The following is an 18,659-nucleotide window of genomic DNA, read 5'->3' as shown; positions in this document are numbered from 1 at the left end:
AAACTTATGTTTACCAAACATATATTTTAATTTTAAAACATGATTTCTACTAAGTTCAGTAAATCTGTTGTTTGCATTCATTCTGAGTGGTTCTCAGCAATTACTAAAATACTGTGCTTTCACCTGAGTTCTGCCTGCCATATACTGTATGTAACCATGGTTGGATTTGCCTAATTGTATTTAATGAAATAATAGACGGCTCCATCGAGTGATCTGTCACTTTGGATCAAGATATCTTTTGTTTTGCTCGCAATACACTTCCCCTTCACTAGATGGGGCTGGTGCTGATCAAAGCAGCCTGATCAAAAACTGAAAAAACACAATATTTGAGTAATCACAATAAGAAACACTCATAATTATTGCAAACATCATAGGGGATAGTACGTTTAAAAAATAAATACATTGTGAACCGTTGGTAAAATACATTTTTGATAAAATAATACACATTAAGTAGTGAAAATGCTATTAAAGTCAAGGGATCTTTGCTAACTCTAATCTCTACTGGCAAAATGTACTGTAGGTATGTATTCTAATAAAACATTCTGGGTCCAAGTCTCAAACAATCTTAATTTCAGAAGGACGATTCCCACACAGCAAGTTTTAGAAGAACAGCCCCAGCGATTCCTCCTCCTCCAAATGCAATAAGGTCTCAAATGACATGCTTTTGGGCTCACTGTAAGGGTTTCTTTTCAATTTAAATGTGGGAAAACCTCTGCCATAGAGTTCATTATTATTTACATGGCATTTTCAAAAAAACAGCATCAGGAAACCCCAAAACTGATCCACGTGATTTTAAAGATCACCTCTTTGTGAATAAAAAAAAAGGCTTTGGCACTGTCACGTCTAACTATGCACAGTACTTAAAAAAATAAATAAAAATAACTTATTAATATGAATTAGAACAATGGTAACACTTTGTTTAAATGATCATAAAACCATGCAAGTTATATAATAATTCTGAAACATGTTTCAGGCAAACAATATACAGTCTAGTCTCTAGTTAGAAATACATGAATCACAAAATATTTGATTATATCTGATTCAGTTTAACTGCAGTGAAAATGCATTATTTTGGTAACTTTACAGTAGAGCTGATTAACATGAGGGACTGCTGCACTGGCTACTGGCATTAGCTGAAATGTTTGTGAAGCTGATCTTAATAAAGCAATAACTACAGGGGTCATTGAGTGTTTGAGTAGGTACGTCTTCTGAGTGGATAAACATAAAACAGTTCTCCAAATGCACTCTTTGCAAGTTATTTCATGTTCCTGTTATCATTCTAACTTTGGCGAAATCAGTAATTGGCAACAGGCCCCTGGTGCCATGCCCTCAATCGTACCCTTTGTGGCGCTATCAAAACTGTGCTACATAGTGCTGTTTAAGGGTAAAAGGATTTGAAATCCCAATGAAAGTGATAATATTTTTTGACAGTTTTACCTGTGCAATTAAACTAATCTGCAATAAAAACTGCACTCCCAATTGAATGCACAGTGAAAATACAGGTGTACAACTTTTGTCATTTTTCACAGTGGAACGATTCTAACCGTTAGGTAGCATGGTAATTGTGTCCAAATAAACAAAGTATTACCAAAGCATGTAATATTTCCTTTGTTGCAACACATATAAAGTATAAATTACAGTATAAACTCTGCTGTTTGAGTGCTTTTCCAGTGAGGATCCTCCACAATCCATCACCCAGAAATCTCTTCTTTGCTCAAAAGACAGAGACTCCAACTGGATGGTTTTACAGGACCTCTATATACACCCAACTGTCATCATTGCACCCAAGCCCAATGTCCTAATGAGTTGTCAGAGCTAATATAGGGAGACCAGAGTGGGATTTAAAAAAATATCTTCTGTCACTTTACCTGCTTTCCCTCTAATTCACACTTTATGTCTCCCTTTGAAAAATACAATGTATATTTGCTTCATGGTCATACACACTGCCTTACCCTCCATGCCCATCTCTCTCTCTCTCTCTCTCTCTCTCTCTCTCTCTCTCTCTCTCTCTCTCTCTCTCACACACACACACACTCTTTTTTATCTTGTTCGTTGCTCTTCCTTTCCTTCAGTGCCTCTCCACCGTGGCTCCTCACACCTTGTCTATACTGGCATGTGGAGCTCATTGTATTCATCTTGACCATCTTCATCGAAGTTGGGACAGCCATCGTCAGAATCCAGCTGGAAAAAAAATAAAATAACAAACAGTCCTAACTGAGGTTTGAATACATGTTCTTACTTCCTTTGTTTCGTATGCCAGGGTTTTACACCAAATGGTTATTGGCATGTTGTTTTTTTTTTTTTTTTTTTTTTTTTTTTTTTAGAAAATGAAAACGAAGGAATCCAAGAAAGGTTGTCAAACCAGAAATAAACAATGCTGATTGCTGATTTGATTCCATTTTTTTTAAGTTGTCTTAAGTTGTTTCATTAGTTTTAGGATTATAATTGTTTTTTGTTTTGTTTTTTTTTTTCCTGTTTTGCACTGAAATCATCATAAACGTGTTCTGTATGGGCAAACCTGAGACTGGTTTACCAGTCTGTCTGCTGAGTGGAGTTAACATCCCTAGTCTGCAATATAACTGCCATGTAGGTTTGTCAGTTATTTTACCCAGATATATATACAGGTCTCCTGCGTTGAAAGAATTAAGGTTACCAAAAGCACAAAATCCCTAACCATTTAGTGCCTGAAATGCAACTGGCAAGCTAATATGATCACATTTAAAATGTTTCAGATTATGTTTCAAGAAAACAAGTTACCACTGCATGAATTTTTCCATTTTGACAGGTGACGAGGGCCATAAACCGCTACACTTAGTGGATGTTATGATGCTTTATGCTGCCCTCTAGTGAGAACCGAGGGAGGAACACCCCCTGAATTACTTTTTGTATAACAGGTAGCAATTGTGTTACATGGAAGGGTTAATTGCTGGAAAAAATATCAATAAAACGTGTGCACTGGACACTGGCTCAACAACTTGTCCGAAGTAACTGTTGAAATAAATATAATTTTAAATGACTCCTTAGATTTAATTAAGGAAATATATAGTGTTTATCATTATTTTATTTTTATTCATTTTGAAAACCTATTTTTTTCACTTATGCTGGAATGATAGCACTAGGGATTGAATGTGTCCCAACTACCCTGCCCTGAAGGGACCACCTTCTTAGGAGTTAGTCAACCTCAGTCCACATAGACCTAATAAGCATGTAAAGTTGAACCAATTGTAATAGTGTTTTTCAGTCCACTATAGACTAGGCCCCGACAAGTCATCACTTCCAAATGACTCTCAATCATAACTGACAACCTATTTAATATCCCAGTGCCAGTATAAAGACCCACCTCACCCCCTATAAGAGCTCTATTTAAATGAAAGGAAACGTACAGCTTTCAGCTCCCTGTCCTCGAAGATTCGAGTGAGGATGAAGCGCCGGAGAGGGACAGTCATGATGAGGACGAAGGGAAAAGCCAGGGAAGCCACAGTGGATTTCACTACCCACAGAACCACGATACAGCCCAGCTGGATACAGGTAAACATGTTCATTCGCCAAGTCTTCACCTGGGGGCAGCAAAACAACACAACAACCTCACCTTACCTTAAATGGAAGCATGGGGTAGATTCAATCAGAAAATACAGCACCACTTTACAAGCTCTGTTACTTCCTTATGGTGCTTTTTAATCAAACTTTGAGTCTTAGGACAGAGTGAAAGGATCAAAAGCTAAGTATAGTAGCTTCAGGAGTGGTTCTTCAGTTCTCATAGTCTGACATAGATATATGTAACACAGGCTAGATCAGTCAAAGTTTCTTTATAGAAGAGCAAGAGTAATGTAGTTTTACTTTGTATTGCTGACAATACACAGCTGTTCACCAAATGGTGATGTGGCTTACATATACAAAGACTGTGTGTTTCATGTCTATGGCAGGCAAATAGATCAGATCACCTTCTGAGCTCACAATATTTGAGTAATTGAAACAATGTCAAAATTATACTTACTCTCGAATATTCTGACACTTAATTTAAAATAGGTATACCAGAGGTATGATTCAACAGGTATAATTGCACAGTAATTGCAATTAGAGATTTGAGATAAAACCTCAGAACATTATGTGCATGCTTCTGAAAGTTAAACACATTCTGAACAGAGGTGCTCCAGATACTAATAACAGATAATAAAAACTAGGGGTGCACCGAATCCAGGATTCAGTTTCAGAATACCCGAAATCCCAAATGCCTACTTTTTGGAATGCTAGAATGCCCACTTTTTGAGCAGGGCTCAGATTCGGCCTAATACTTAGGATTCGGTAAACCAAATCCAAATCCTATATCTGCCTAGATACACATCAATTTTAATACATCCATCATGACACAAATCCGATATTGAACGTAACTTTCGTATTTAATAACAAAAACATGTTTGATAAACTCTGTTGCAGCTCTCAACTCCCTAAATTACTGATGGCGCACGGACTAAACACATCACGCACCTACTGAATGTAAACATAGCCCAGTATGCAACAGCACATTCACATCACACTTTTCATGGAGTAAAGTTACGCAGTAAACCTGTAATACATAGTAACAGCAAACCGTTGTAGACTTTTGTGCTTTGTTGCTCTGTCTGTCAATGTGTTATAAAAATAAAATTAAAAAAATGGTGCACAGAAAAATATATTTTTTGTAACCAATTTCAAACAGAAATCTTATTCACTGATATATTTCCATTTCGCAGTGCTTAATTTGTAAAGAAAGAGGTGCCGGGGCGCAAGCAATGGCAATAATACCATCACAAAGAACAGCACATTCAAAATCATAACACGTTTATTTGAATGAGTATTGCACGTACTAGTGTTAGATGTTTACAGTCACATATTCTACATCATATACAGAGTAGTAGTACGTGCAGAAAAAATAATTAAAGGCAAACGCAGGACACATAATAATAATTATATATATATATATATATATATATACGTATTTTTTTTTTAAAAACCCTGTATATATGTTTTACTATGGTTTTGCAATTAAACGGTTTAAAAAAAAAAAAACACATTAAAAGGCATTCAGAGGACTCCAGAAGGACAAAATTGATTAAGAAAAAAAAAACACACCCCAGCATGAACATTGGTTTGACCCACGGTCTGCACTATTATCAGCGATGTGAATGCAACAGAAGCCGCTGGTAGATTACAAAAACGATTAATTAAACTTAGGTTAGGTAGTTGTTATCTTAGTATGTTTTTATTCTCTGTTAATTAAATTATATTCATTGAAAAAGGCAAGAGAAAAACAGATTGTTATTATTTTTTATCTTTTATTATTGTTTTGGTTTAATATAATATAGCATAATGTTCCGACTGAAGTAGGCTACAATCTATATATTTTTTTTATTAAAAAGTTGTTGTCGTTGTTTGTTGAAATTAATCAGCTTTCTTATTTTGTTGTGTACTATTCATATCATTAAACCAAGTAGTGTAAGAAGTTGATTGTATCGTTCATGACGTAAATAAGCTTATTTGTGTATAAAAAATGACATTGGAGTTTCCGCCAGTGTCATCTTACTTGGGCGCTCAAGCTGAAATCGTGAAGTAATTTAAAGTAGGCTACAAACGCGACAGTAGAGTGCCTCTCTTTGGAGCACATGCAAGAACTTACAGACTTGATACAACTGTGTTGAGAATTTAAAAAGAAAGATTTTATGAGATTTTTAACTAGAGGTACCAGGAATATGACTCTGCATGCCCAGAGGTTGTATTAAAAAAATAAAAATACTGTTAATTAAAAAGCTCAAAACTATAAATTGTGCACATCCCTTGTTAGTAGCTGCCAGTCTGACTTCCATTCAACAGTTTCCTCCAGTTTTTGTAGATTCAGTTCGGTATTCGGTCAAATCTTTTGAGATGGATTCGGTATTCGGCCAAATGCTAAAAACTTGGATTTACATTAAGTGGAATTTCAGGAATTTATTTGGATTTACCTAGTTCCCTGAAGCCATTTCCAATAAGTGTAATATGCAGTGATGTGTGACGCACTGCTATAATGGAATTTAACTCGTCAATGAGATGAGAATGCTGAGTGGTTAAGAAGCTCACTGTGGTCTGGGTGGTCACTGATTCATGCCTAGCCTCTGTCCTGTTATCCTGGCCATTCAGATATTGACAGTTTATCTCTATCATTAAAACAGTTACTTGAAATGAGTGTGTAATTTTACTTTTAGAATCTTAATATCAAATGTTGGTCAGCTGCTGGCACATTAGGCCTTTTGATTGCCTGTTTAGTATAGTGCTTAGGTAACTCTCTATAACTGCTCATCTTGTAAGCAGTACCTTGGTGACATAGACATGGTCTGGATGGTGCTTTGACGGAGTGACCAGGAGCAGCATTCGCTCGTACAGTTGGATACCAGTGAGGGAGGTGATCCCCATGTAAAGGAAAATTCCAAACAGGACCGCCAGGGGAATCAGACGCAGAATATCAGCCATGACAATCGACAGACCTGCAGAGATATAAAATGGGTGGTGTTACTCATTTAATTCAATTTCTACCACCAGTTACAATATACCAAGCACCTTCATTACAAGACTCCCTGTTTTAATACTTTAGAAAATATTTAGTATTTAGTATGGGGGGGGGTTGTCAAGGTCATGTAAAATAATAATAACCCTGTTTCAAATTGGAGATTTTGTATTTTTTTTAGTTGCCTGTTTTCTCCCCCCATTTAGAATGATCAATTGTGCTTTTAACCAACACAGCAATAACACGGCCAAGCTGACTGCCTCTTTATACCTCTTAACACACAGGAGCTCTACAGCAGATATCAAAAAGCTCTGTGCTTTGAGCTTACCGGGAAACTGGCCAGTAAGATACACTGAAGATTGGTGAGGAGAAACAGTTCCAATTGGTTTTTGCCTCCCTAACATGCAGGAGCACCAGAGCCAATGTGACGCTCCTTGTGGAATCCCCAGCAAAGATCAACAACGTTGCACAGTCAGGACACACTCCCTTGACTATATACCTCACTCTGCACACCCTGCAGCAGTGCTTAACCAGGTGCATTACCAAAGGCTAAATGGAAATCGCTAAAGCAAAAGGAAAGGTTTAAACCAGTGGTTGCCAATAGTAAAGATTTTTGGTGGATCTCAGGACAAATCAGAACAAGCACTAACATGTAAGCATTCCGACAGTTTCTGCATATGAGACTAAATAAATACTTGGGTACATTTTAATTTAGGTGGACGTGTGCAACTAGATATTCCTAAAGGTTGACTATAAAAAATAAACGTGTATTTTTGGTGTCCACTGCCCACAGTTAATCACATATTAAAAACTACAAATCCCATACCCAGCCAATTCCACTGCTTCATCAGTGCGATGGCTGCTCATTTCCAGACAGCTTGAAAACCTTTCAAACCAAGATGAGGCAAATAACAAATGATTAAATTATTGATTGGAGAGGTTTCAAAAGAAAACCGCGATGAACAAAATTCAGATATGCTGGCATCTTTACAAGAAATGAGCAATGAAGGATTGTCAGAAGCATACATGCCAACAGTCCCTATATGGTCGGGACAATCCCGACTTCCTAGCAAATGTCCAGCGTTCCGATGCATAGGAAGAAATTTACCCATAGATAAAAAAAAAAAAAAAACATTTATTCTGCACAGTGGAGTTAGTGAAATCCACAAGCTGTGCTCTTCGTGCGGCTGACACATCTGCTGATCACTAACTTATACAAAGGTAAGAACGTTTCATTATGTCTATTTTTACTATCATGATGGTCGTGTCGTGTTGAGTTGGGGAAGATATTAAAGGCTTTAAAAAGAGGTTCTTACCCACAAGCACTGCGACCATCATGGCGGTGATCCTCTGCTCTTTGACCTCCCTGATCTTGGGTTTCTCTCCAGGAGCTGTGGCCTTACTCATCACGGTCAGGGCATTGACGTGGGTTATCGAGCGGACAGTAGCAGCAGTCAGCCAGGGCAGGCCGAAGAGGGGGCACAACCCCCCCATGGTCACGACCAGGAGCAAGTCCAGGTGGAACCCAGACCCTTTGGCCAGTCTCCGCTCCTTCTTACTCACTATCAGGCTAAACAGGAGCAGAAAATAGCTTCAGTATTATGAGGAATATTTCCAAAGGATTTCCTTCAGGCGTTACTTAACACCTATTTTTTGATGAAACAAAAATCTGTTCTGATGTTTGTTTCTCAGTTTTGTACACTAAGGTTGAATTTTCATCTTTCATAAAACAGGAGTTTGAAAATATGGCCCGTAGTGTTCTAAAGAGCCTGTCCAGCTCTGTATTTCACATTTTAGGACCCTGTTTTGAGCTCACAGGCAATTTTTCTTACAAGTGCTAAGTTCTTAGTTTCAAAAAGGTTTTGCAGCTGGATGCAAAATTTGTACTGTCATCACAAAGGCAGTTTAGTTTAGTAAAAGCACAGTAGAGTGTAATAAAGCACAGCGAACGCATGACATAACATATGTAAGCACTTTAAAGCACAGAAGGGTGTGGTAAAGTATATTGAAAAAGATGGGAAACCATGGTAACTATGGTAAGTACCTAGTATAACTATGGCAAAAGCATAGGAAAACTGTATATTTACTGTGGTAGACTTTTATTATGGTTCAACTACCAACCCCTCTGACGAGGCTAACAAATGAAGTGGCAGTTAGAGAGGAGGATGTAAACTCAAAGCACTGTCCTAACTGCAAGGAGAGGTAGGTTCTACAGTAATATACGTGGCTTGAATACTATTGGTAGCTGCTATTGAATGAAAGTAAAATGTTCCTGTCAATGAAATTATTACATTTGCTGGGGCATTGGGAATAGAAGTGCAGATGAGATGTATGGATTCATTTCATTAGCTTTTTAAATTGGAAAAATATAAATAAATTAAATTATGAGAATGAAAATAACCCTCTGGCATCCCACTGCTTTTCCACTGGACTTTATATAGTACAGCAGGCATAGACTCACGTGGTAATCTGGCTTTCCATGAAGATGAGAATGAACACCAGTAGGGCTGGTATTGCAGATGCAAACATCATCCAGATAGGGAAAGGCTGCTTATCCCCCAAAGGATGGATAAACCAGCCTCGCTTCATAGGAGACGTAACAGAGAATCCAGAGGGAACATTTAGCTTCTGTAATTAGAGAAAACAAAAAACACAATGAGTTAAGTAGCCAGCAGATTATGCAGACATGGACACAACCAACGTATAACTTATTAGCGCTTCTCACTGAAGTTACTTTGCAGGATCAAACCCATATAATAAGTTATTTTAAAAGGGATTCATTTTAAAATGGGAATGTATCTTTATAATGGTTGCTTCGCAAATTCACTTAGTTAGTATGAGAAAATGATAACTACAATGTTACTAGATCGTCTTGACCGTGCTCCAAGGGATATTCAAGGCCTTTGATATTTTTATACCCATCTCCTGGTCTGTGTCTTTCAACAACTTTGTCCCAGAGTTCTTTTGAAAGCACCTCGGTGCTCATGGTTGAGACTTTGCTTTGAAATGCACTACCCAGCAGAGGGAACCTACAGGAACTGCTGAATTTATCCTGAAATCATGTGAATCAATACAATTTAACACAGGTGGAGGCCACTTAACTTGGTGTGTGATTTTGAAGGTGATTGGTTACACCTGAGCTAATTTAGGGTTGCTATTACAAGGGGGGTGGACACTTATCCAACTAAGCTATTTCAGTTTTTTTTTTTTTTTTATTAATTTTCTACAGATTTTTAGAACATTTTTTTCACTTGGAAGTTGTGGGGTAGGATGTGTAGATGTGTAGGATGTGTAGATAAATTATATATGTATATGTTCACAGAAGGTGAACATTTTGAAAGGGGGTGTTGCCTTTCTATAGGCACTGTACTTGGTCATTTTCCTGTATTTTGAAGTGCATTCAAAAAATTGTGTTGATTTAGTTGGGCACATTGTCAACACGTGTCATGACAGTTCCCCAAAGCTTTGCATAAGTACTTCAAACCAGATCTGTACACACCCTGCCATTCAGTCCTGGCCCTTTATGTTGAGCAGAGATTCCCATTGTGCCAAATGGTGGTTTTATGAAGTGTATCAATATAATCTGGGGGCTATTTTCAAACTACAAAGTCATTGAGTAGAAACAGGGTGTGAAAAGACACATAGTTACCTGTGTGTAGGTATCTGTAATGGCATAGTCAATAAATACTGTCAAGAGTATTGAAATAGGAATTCCAAAGTCTCCAATTATTCTCCTGGCCTGGAAAACACATCAGTTACAAACATATAAATCAGTTGGTAAAGGCATTTTATATAGTTATACATTCCTAGAGATGTAACAGTTAATCTATTATTGATAGTGGTGGCTTTTATTTTACATTAAATAAACATTAGTTATTCAATAGATCAACCTGGTGCAATACTTGTAGCATCGCCTATATATTATATTCCTTACACATGCATGTTTTCATTTGTATTTGAAGGCTTTTTTGAAGTATATACCTTTTTGGTGCTTCTTGCTTTGGTATAATACAGTGTTTTCAATCCATCGATTTATTGTGATAAGGAGGTTATAAGGAGGTTGCTGATTGCACTACTACTAATTTTAGTTTTATTTATGTTACCTAGTGTTACAGGACACATACTACAGAACAAGATTGGCATACAGTTTATTTGAAATCTCTCTGTTGGCTTCAGGTGAGAAAAAAAGTTGATTTAAAATGTATATTTTATTGCTGCTCATTTCATGTCCCTAGTCATGCCCTTGGTCTCAGGAGCCTGGCTTATTGGTGTACAAAAGTACAGAATTAGACTTTCTACCAAGGGATTCTGTGCTTTTTTAAACTAGGTGCTTAAATTCTATTTATCATTTCCAAAGCAAATCTTGGACTCAGAATCTGATATGTTTTTTATCATTTTATTTTAATTGTGTAAGTCTTTATTTATTATAGTTTAGCCTGTTTTACTGTGTTTTAAAGCAGTAGTTTTTGTGTTCCACAGGTACAGCATTTTGAGGTGTCTCAATACAAAATAAAAAGCTTTAAAAGTTGATAATATTCATTGTTGTTGTGAGCACGTTTCCCCCCACCTTGCCTCCCAGGAACCTGCTATTCCTGAACTTCCTCAAGAAGAAGGCGATGAAGAAGGTTCCCAGCATGAGCACCATGGAGAGCAGGGCTGTGTTGGGCTGCATGCCCACTGATGACTCCGTGGTCTTGGCCACATCAGACAGATTGATGTATTCCAGGCCTGGCTCAGTGTAGGGAGGGTAAGACTTCAGCAAAGGGTGATCGTAAAACACCTGAAACAAGGACAGATCTTCATCTAATAAAAATTGTTCTTCAAGCATGGACAGGCTCTTCTGTTTATATATTCTGTTTATATATTTAAAAAAAAAATGAAACCAATTTTATTTGATAGAATAAAAAAAATGTTTAGTTATTTGTTAATAAAGTGTTGGGTGAATACAATAATGAGGACCATTCTTGAGCTATTTAACAATCGCTGTTTTTAAAGTATGCTTTGTACATTAATTAGTTTTTAGTAGGGTTGAGTTCGAGTACTCAATCACTCATGCAGTACTTCCTGAAAAATGTAATTGATACTTTAATTCATAAATGTTATGGGGTTTGGCAAAAATTTGAGTGCGAGGTTCGAGAAATATGTGAATGCTGACTTCAAATTAACCTTAAGTCTACCTTGTACCTTAAAACACATGGGGTCGATTAGATTCTTACACACGCTCTCTCTGCTGTACTACTGTATTTGTCCATGTATATCGTTCCTATTTCACCCAGCCAATCCTAGATTTAAATAAGCAGAATCTGCATCTTGAACTTAGTGTTACTTTACCTTGAAGAGCTTGTAGAAAGTTTCGTAGATGAAGATGAGGGAGATGAGGAAGGCAAAGATCTCCTGCGTGAACGGAGAGATGTAGCGCACTAGGAAACTCCCTTCTGCTGCCACCATAATGAACACAATGATCATCAACCAGAACCCGATCCAAACCCGGCCTGTCAGGTACTCAAACTCATGGTCCTGGCAGAACTGAGTGGGATACAGTGGAGTTTAGGGTTACTCCACCTGGGGCCAGTTTCACAAACAACTTCTAGCTTGCACTCCAGTTTAATCCAACAAAAGAAATTGAAAGAAAATAAACAGTTTTGCTTTTAACTGTTTAGGCTGACTTGACTTTCTACAAAACTATTATGGCAGATGGCTCTGAGAATGCTCCATTGATATTTTTGCATTCCATGTCAGGACCCGTCTCTGGTAAGAATGATTTACATCAGTACTGTTCTTTTGAACTTTTCTTAGTGTATTATTACTTTCAGTAATGGAGCGGATGAACAGCAGTGGATGAATTATTTTGGTAGCTGTCACAAAAACAGCTTTTGAAGTGACAAAATGGAGTGGCAGTATGCTTTGATAATGTAAACCATGTCTTGTCAAGCACACAATACATTTAAAATTCTTCACACTGAGGGTATACTCGTACCAAGCTGATTTGTAATGCAGATGGACTCCCATTCCTTTCACAAGCACTAACATGTAAACCTCTTCATTGCCTACCTTATAGAAAGCCTCCTCAAAGACCAGGAGGGGTCCAGAGAAGCCTATAATGAGCATAGGCTGGCCGGCAAGGAGTGAGAACAGCACCCCTAAAGCGGAGGTGGCGATGATCAACTCTGAGACACCCATCATCCCTTCGGTCTTCTCCCCTAGAACACAGTAACACAACAGCCCATAGAGTTTGATCTCAAAGGCCTCTGGAAGTCTTGAAACTTCAGAATAAACACACTTATATTGTTACACTACTTGGTCACTTTAGAAGACCTGTCTAATTGACTGTATTTGGCATCACCCTGGTGTGGGACATGTTCTCCTGTTATATCCTGGGTACCTTGATCTAAAAGGCCAAACAAATGCCATTGTTTACTTAAGCATTGCTGCATATCAAGTTCATCCATTACTGTTGCTCTTCTATGCTAATGATGATGGCAACTTTAAAGAGAATCCATCACTCCTGAAATGGTTTGATGAGCATGACAGACTTCAGGCCGTCTTCCGAGGCCACCACAAACATTCATCATCATGATCCTACTTCACTGTACCAAATGCATGAAATATTACTGACTGAATTTATTAACATCCCTTGAGACATCTGCCAGCACCTGGAGTCTGTGCTACATAAAATTACAGGAAATCCACTAACTGGAAACCACATAACAGTCATAAACTGATAAAGCAGAGCATGTATATGGTACTTGTTAAGAGCAGTTCTGGTGGAGTGACAGGCCCATCTTGTGTAAAATATGCATACTAGAGCGTCTGATCACTCAAATAATGGGCGATAGTCTTACTAAGACAAGGCAAGATGTCCAATATTCTTTTTCACTGCAGTATATACTGTTGTTTAACTGCACTCCATTCTCTCTTGTATTTACAGTCTGTTCCTATTAAATATTGTGTCTATTTGTTACCTGAAATGATGACAATGGAGTCAGTAAAAGGAAGCAGTGAAAATGGCAGACATGCTAATTAAACAACAGAGCCCTGTTTAGATACAAGTCCCAGGTATATCACTGTAGGAGCAGCGACATGTATCCCAGCTTAAAAATAAAGTGAATTTTATTTGGCAATAAACTACTCTCCCGGTAAGTACTTTCTTGATAGTTTTCTTCCATTACAGTCGTTTTATTCCTCACAGAAAATATGCCTTTGCCTGTTTGCTTTAAAATAGAACCCTCTGCCTGAATGTTGCAGTGGAAAACCACTGTGTGGTTTTGAGGTTTATAATTATATGAAAGTAAAATAGGTTTTAAATCCTGAAGGACTGCACTTTTAAACACACGTGGAACTGTGCTAAAGAGAATGGGGTTGTTAATTGCCAGGTGTCTTGCCAAAGGTTTGTTTAAGCAACCAAACAGCCTCCAGCCAGGTGGAAGGAGTACATTTAATTGCTGTTGTCCATTGTTAGGACTAGACAGGGCATGACTACATGACTACTACCACTTAGGTATATTATTTAAATGATAAGATGCCAGGAAGTTAACACTCAAATGTTAACTTTTTGAACCTCTGTGCAACCTCTACAGCTGAAATACCCCAGGGGTTTCTGTTTTTTTTTTTTTTGTCAGCACAGTTTGACATAATTGGCAGACTCAAGATGTCAAACTATTTAGGCTGCAAGAGACTATGGCTTGGTTTACATGCATGTGAAAATGACTCCACATGACTGTGTGACGTTGTCAACAAAAGGATGTCCTTTTAGCAGTGCGACCTTAAGGGCAGGGTCAATCACTTTCTCATGATAAAAACAGCTGTAAAAACCCACGTAAACCAGAGCAGGAATTGTGCTTGTGGCTCATTTCAGCAGTCAAAATCCCGTTCTTCTGACGTAATCTCATGTAATCTCCAGCAGAAAGGATGTACAAAATATACCCCCCCCCCCACCCACACACACACACACACACACACACACACACACACACACACACTGTACATTTATGGACTATCAACACTAGAACCGTCGTGGTTATACTCTTAATAACGACGGCAGTCATTATCATGGTACATTTTTAACATCATCAATTTTAAAATGAAAGACAAACAATCAGATACAACTCATAAGTTTTATTCAAGCACATCATATCAAACATCTGCAGCCGAAACGCTGTATGTAATAAACAATTAAACCGAAAAGCGGTTATTTTTTAACTTACCACATATAAAGCACTACTTCAAAAATGAAAAACTATAATAAAAGAAACATTTCAAAAGAAACTAGTCTGTAAACAGGTGTAAACAGGTTTATATACATATAAAACTGTAAAATCAAAAGTTGTTTTTAATCTAAAACGAAAGTAACATGATTTCTCTTGTGTGTGTGTGTGTGTCACTCGCAGCACAGAATCCAGGTTGAGCTGCTGCAGCCTGCAGATTTCAAGTTTTCTGATAAATTCAAAATAAAAACATGTACTGTAAAAGACGGTTCTAGTGTTAATGAAATTTAACTTTAGACGTTCCACAAACACACACACACACACACACACACACACACACACACACACACACACACACACACGTTTGTATTCCTATACTTGGGACTTCTCATTGACTCTCACTATATTTTTATTTACTATTTCTAACTCCACAAAACTCCACAAGGGGGGTAAGTCAACAACAACCTGAATTTTGCTATTTTATTTTATTTTTTTAAAGGCATATTTAGTTCTTAAAAAGGTGTTTTACAAAGTGGGGATGTCCCCACAATGTTGTTTCTCCAGGAGATACTATCTTTGTGGGCACATTTTCTCAAATTTTGTCCCCACATTGATAGTAATACCTGCCCACACACACACACACACACACACAAATACAAATTCTAAGTAGTACAACTTGTACTTAGTAGAAATTATATTTTATATAATTTTGTGTGTGTGTGTGTGTGTGTGTGTGTGTGTGTGTGTGTGTGTGTGTGTGTGTTGGAAAGGTAACCAGACAAACAGGTAGCTAATGCATCGGATAATAACACAGGACCCCTGTCTGTGTGTATCCGCTGGTTTAGTGATTAAAAATTATTTAGATCCGCCATCGTTTAGATTAGTTTAATAGACCCCATTGTGTGCTTAAAAGTTATCTAATTTGTATACAGTGGATATAGATTGTACATGTTATTTCAGAATAATGTTTCATGGATGTTTAATGCAGGATAATAACCAAATTAATAGACACAGTTTGCAAACTTTACCTGGTTCTCAGCTCTAGCTCCCTATGCACAAATACATTTGATAAAGTTTTTAAAGGATGGGAAACTGCAAAATTACAGTGATAACTAACCATCTTCATTGTTTTTGTACTGACAGGATATCCAGCTCACAGAAAGCAGTCATTTAATAATCTGGAATTTGAATTTGAACACATACTGTATACAAACACAAACTACAGTATAAATGTTTCACTTCGAAAATGACTAAACAAACCATACCGGTAATTGTATCCTATATTGTTTTTTTTTGATGAAGTTCAAATGCTTCTGTCTTGACTTGAGAGTTAGACCATGATTATTTTTTAAACATCTTGCTGAAAGCGACCAATGAAATCATAGCATTTCCATTAGTTTTTCCCTCATTAAGGCATTAGCTGAACCATTCTTGATAGTCTCATATTGAATCTGTTAACTGTTAGTGTTTGGTGTATCAAAGAATTAAAATGTTACCTCTGTGATACCACTTTACCAATGGCTTATATATTGTAATGTAGCTTAACTTGAGCTACCATTGCCCCTTAGTACAAAACAATTGCATTTTTTTTAATGCTACCCTGATGCCACTGAAAATGTATAATGAATCAACCCCAATCATGTTATTGATTTGTCAAAATTCCACTATGTTCTATCCTGTCTACAGAAGTCATCCAAAACTCTTTTTTAATGTGTCTCTAATAGCAATTCCTAAGTACTAGCTTTGTTTAGGGGATTTATTAAAAGTTATCACATTGTGTGTAGGGTTCTTGTTATAAAATGCATCCTTTCTCTTAGTTTGAGCATCCAGAAAATCTCTTTACAACAAAAGACCTACACACCTATTGTATAATTAGACATTTGTTGCCTTTTGATTTGTTGAAACAGTGTAATAATTTGTACAAGATATAACCACATTAGCAAACAAAAGACAGAACAATTAGAAAAAGCATGTCTTCCATTAAAAAATGTGGGTAATATATATTTGAGCTGCCAGGCTTTGTACAATTTTTTTTCCGTGGCATATTTTATGGAACGTGGGCATGAATCGGATGTTTGGTAAATAGAGTTGCTTACCCAGCAGCCCTCCGAAGGTGATGGCAGGCGAGAGAGCAGCGAAGTAGATGAAGACGACGGCAGCCAGGCACTGTGTGTGAAGCACGTCTCGCAGATCACTCAGGTACCGGGGGTAGCGCCGTTTGATATCCTTCACCAGCCCCCCAAATAGGATCCCAGTGCGCTTCAGAGGGTCGTCCTCTACCTCCTCCCGCTGTTCCTCCTCATTTACTTCTACAACACCAAATGCAATAGACTCACGCCTTTACCCCACATTAAATTAAGGATATACAGTATATGTCATGCTCTTGTGCTTTCTTGGCTCTGTGTGCAGTGTAAGGCACACCTGTTTAGTCATAGATTCAAAATGATTTTGATTACAAAATCAACGCGTTACTATTGTACCACAATTATTACAAGGTACAATAAGAAATGTACAACTTATACTATAATCGATGTCCTTTATTCTCCTTTATTGGTATTTACCGATTTTTTTTACCCAAAATGTGTCTCTCAAGCATGTGAAAATACACCAAGAAAACCAATGACTTTACATTCAGTAGATACATTGATGTAAATAAAAAACTAGTTTTGGTATCACTGTATAAGGGGGTCTGCTTAACACACTGTACTGAATTTAAGCACTGATATAGGTTAAGTTTATATGGTTTAAATTCAAAGGTGAGCTGTTTTTCCAATCGTCCTCAAATATAACCTGGGAAATTAACAATTGTCACTTTTTTTCACCAATTTTCATATAAATATATTTGTTTATAAATTAAATTCCCAGGAAATGTTATATAAACTAAATACCAAATATTGACTATAATACAGAGAATAAAGTACAAACTACTGTACATAATCTGACATTAAAAAGCCACCAAGGAGTTCCGTGATGTCACAAAGGACGAGGCCGCAAGCCCAGTCCTCCTGAGATGTCATGGAACTCCGAGGTGGATTTTTACTCTTTGATTTATGTACAGTACCTTGTATGTTATTTTGCATAATACCAGCATAAAAGAAAAAAGAAACACACACAGATAAAATTAAACAAATCTTTTCTTTATTAAAAATCACAAACTACTTTTTTTTTTTTAAATAATTAGGCGCTGTCGGTTAGAATCTTGGCTTTTTCTTTTGGTTAACACGAGATTCATAAAATTTCACGCTGACTTTTGAGTTGTTAAAAATAGAGTTATGCCCAGAAATGCTCTGGAGGCTGTAACTTAGTTTTGTGTGAATGGCCTTTGGGTGGCGCTGCAACAGAGACTGTATCATTATCGTTATTTTCTTACTCTCTGTCTTCGTTGTTTTGTTTACTGGCATGGTCTGTCATCATAACAGGGATTACAGGATAGTACTGTCGTCACAATAGGGATTACAGTATAGTACTGTCGTCAGTAGTAGCCTGTAATCATAGAATTAATAATAGGATTTTATAGGGAAATATTAGTTAAACTGGTATTATATGTTAAACTCAAGACTCTGTGGTTACCACTGCATGAGATCAAAGAAGGCAACCTCACCTTTCATCACAGGGACAGTTCCCACATTCCCGGACTTCTTATTCTCCCTCTCTTTCCTCTTGCGCAGCATCTCTTTCTGGAAGGAGGCGACTGACTTGAGCAGGTCCTTGCCCTCCACCTCGGAGGGAGGGATGACGATGCTGCAGTCCAGGAACTCGTTGATGGCATTCAGGAGGTCCTGCCGATCGTCGGCAGAGTACGCTGCCTTGTGGAAGTGCTGGGAGAAACACACAAAGTCAGACAGCTCTAGTCCACTGATCTTGACAGAAGAGGATCTTAATACTGCTGGGACTTTCACTAATAGACAAACAATACTTTTTTTCTTAATACGCAGTAGTCT

General features: G+C 37.4%; 1 protein-coding gene across 5 annotated transcripts in view; it reads right to left on the bottom strand.

Moving 5' to 3' along the window:
• Nucleotides 1-401: 401 nt before the first annotated feature.
• Nucleotides 402-18,659, bottom strand: part of LOC121323395 (anion exchange protein 3-like) — an 83,928-nt gene continuing 65,670 nt past the window's right edge. For 4 of the 5 annotated variants that reach the window (XM_041264436.1, XM_041264438.1, XM_041264439.1 and 1 more), the window contains 11 exons: nt 18,320-18,536; nt 16,815-17,027; nt 12,566-12,714; nt 11,846-12,040; nt 11,082-11,294; nt 10,164-10,253; nt 8,976-9,142; nt 7,831-8,084; nt 6,325-6,494; nt 3,384-3,557; nt 402-2,181 (listed from right to left, as the gene is read on the bottom strand). In XM_041264436.1, the coding sequence (XP_041120370.1) occupies nt 2,104-2,181; nt 3,384-3,557; nt 6,325-6,494; nt 7,831-8,084; nt 8,976-9,142; nt 10,164-10,253; nt 11,082-11,294; nt 11,846-12,040; nt 12,566-12,714; nt 16,815-17,027; nt 18,320-18,536 (1,920 nt within the window). In that variant the 3' untranslated portion in view covers nt 402-2,103. Of the gene's footprint in view, nt 2,182-3,383; nt 3,558-6,324; nt 6,495-7,340; nt 7,401-7,830; nt 8,085-8,975; nt 9,143-10,163; nt 10,254-11,081; nt 11,295-11,845; nt 12,041-12,565; nt 12,715-16,814; nt 17,028-18,319; nt 18,537-18,659 lie in introns of those variants that run through there. The other variant, XM_041264440.1, reaches the window with a different exon arrangement.

Source organism: Polyodon spathula, chromosome 11 (assembly GCF_017654505.1).
Source record: "Polyodon spathula isolate WHYD16114869_AA chromosome 11, ASM1765450v1, whole genome shotgun sequence".
In the NCBI taxonomy this organism is placed as follows: Eukaryota; Metazoa; Chordata; class Actinopteri; order Acipenseriformes; family Polyodontidae; genus Polyodon; species Polyodon spathula.
The sequence above is the reverse complement of the archived record's forward strand: the minus strand, read 5'-3'. Positions and strand labels throughout refer to the sequence as shown.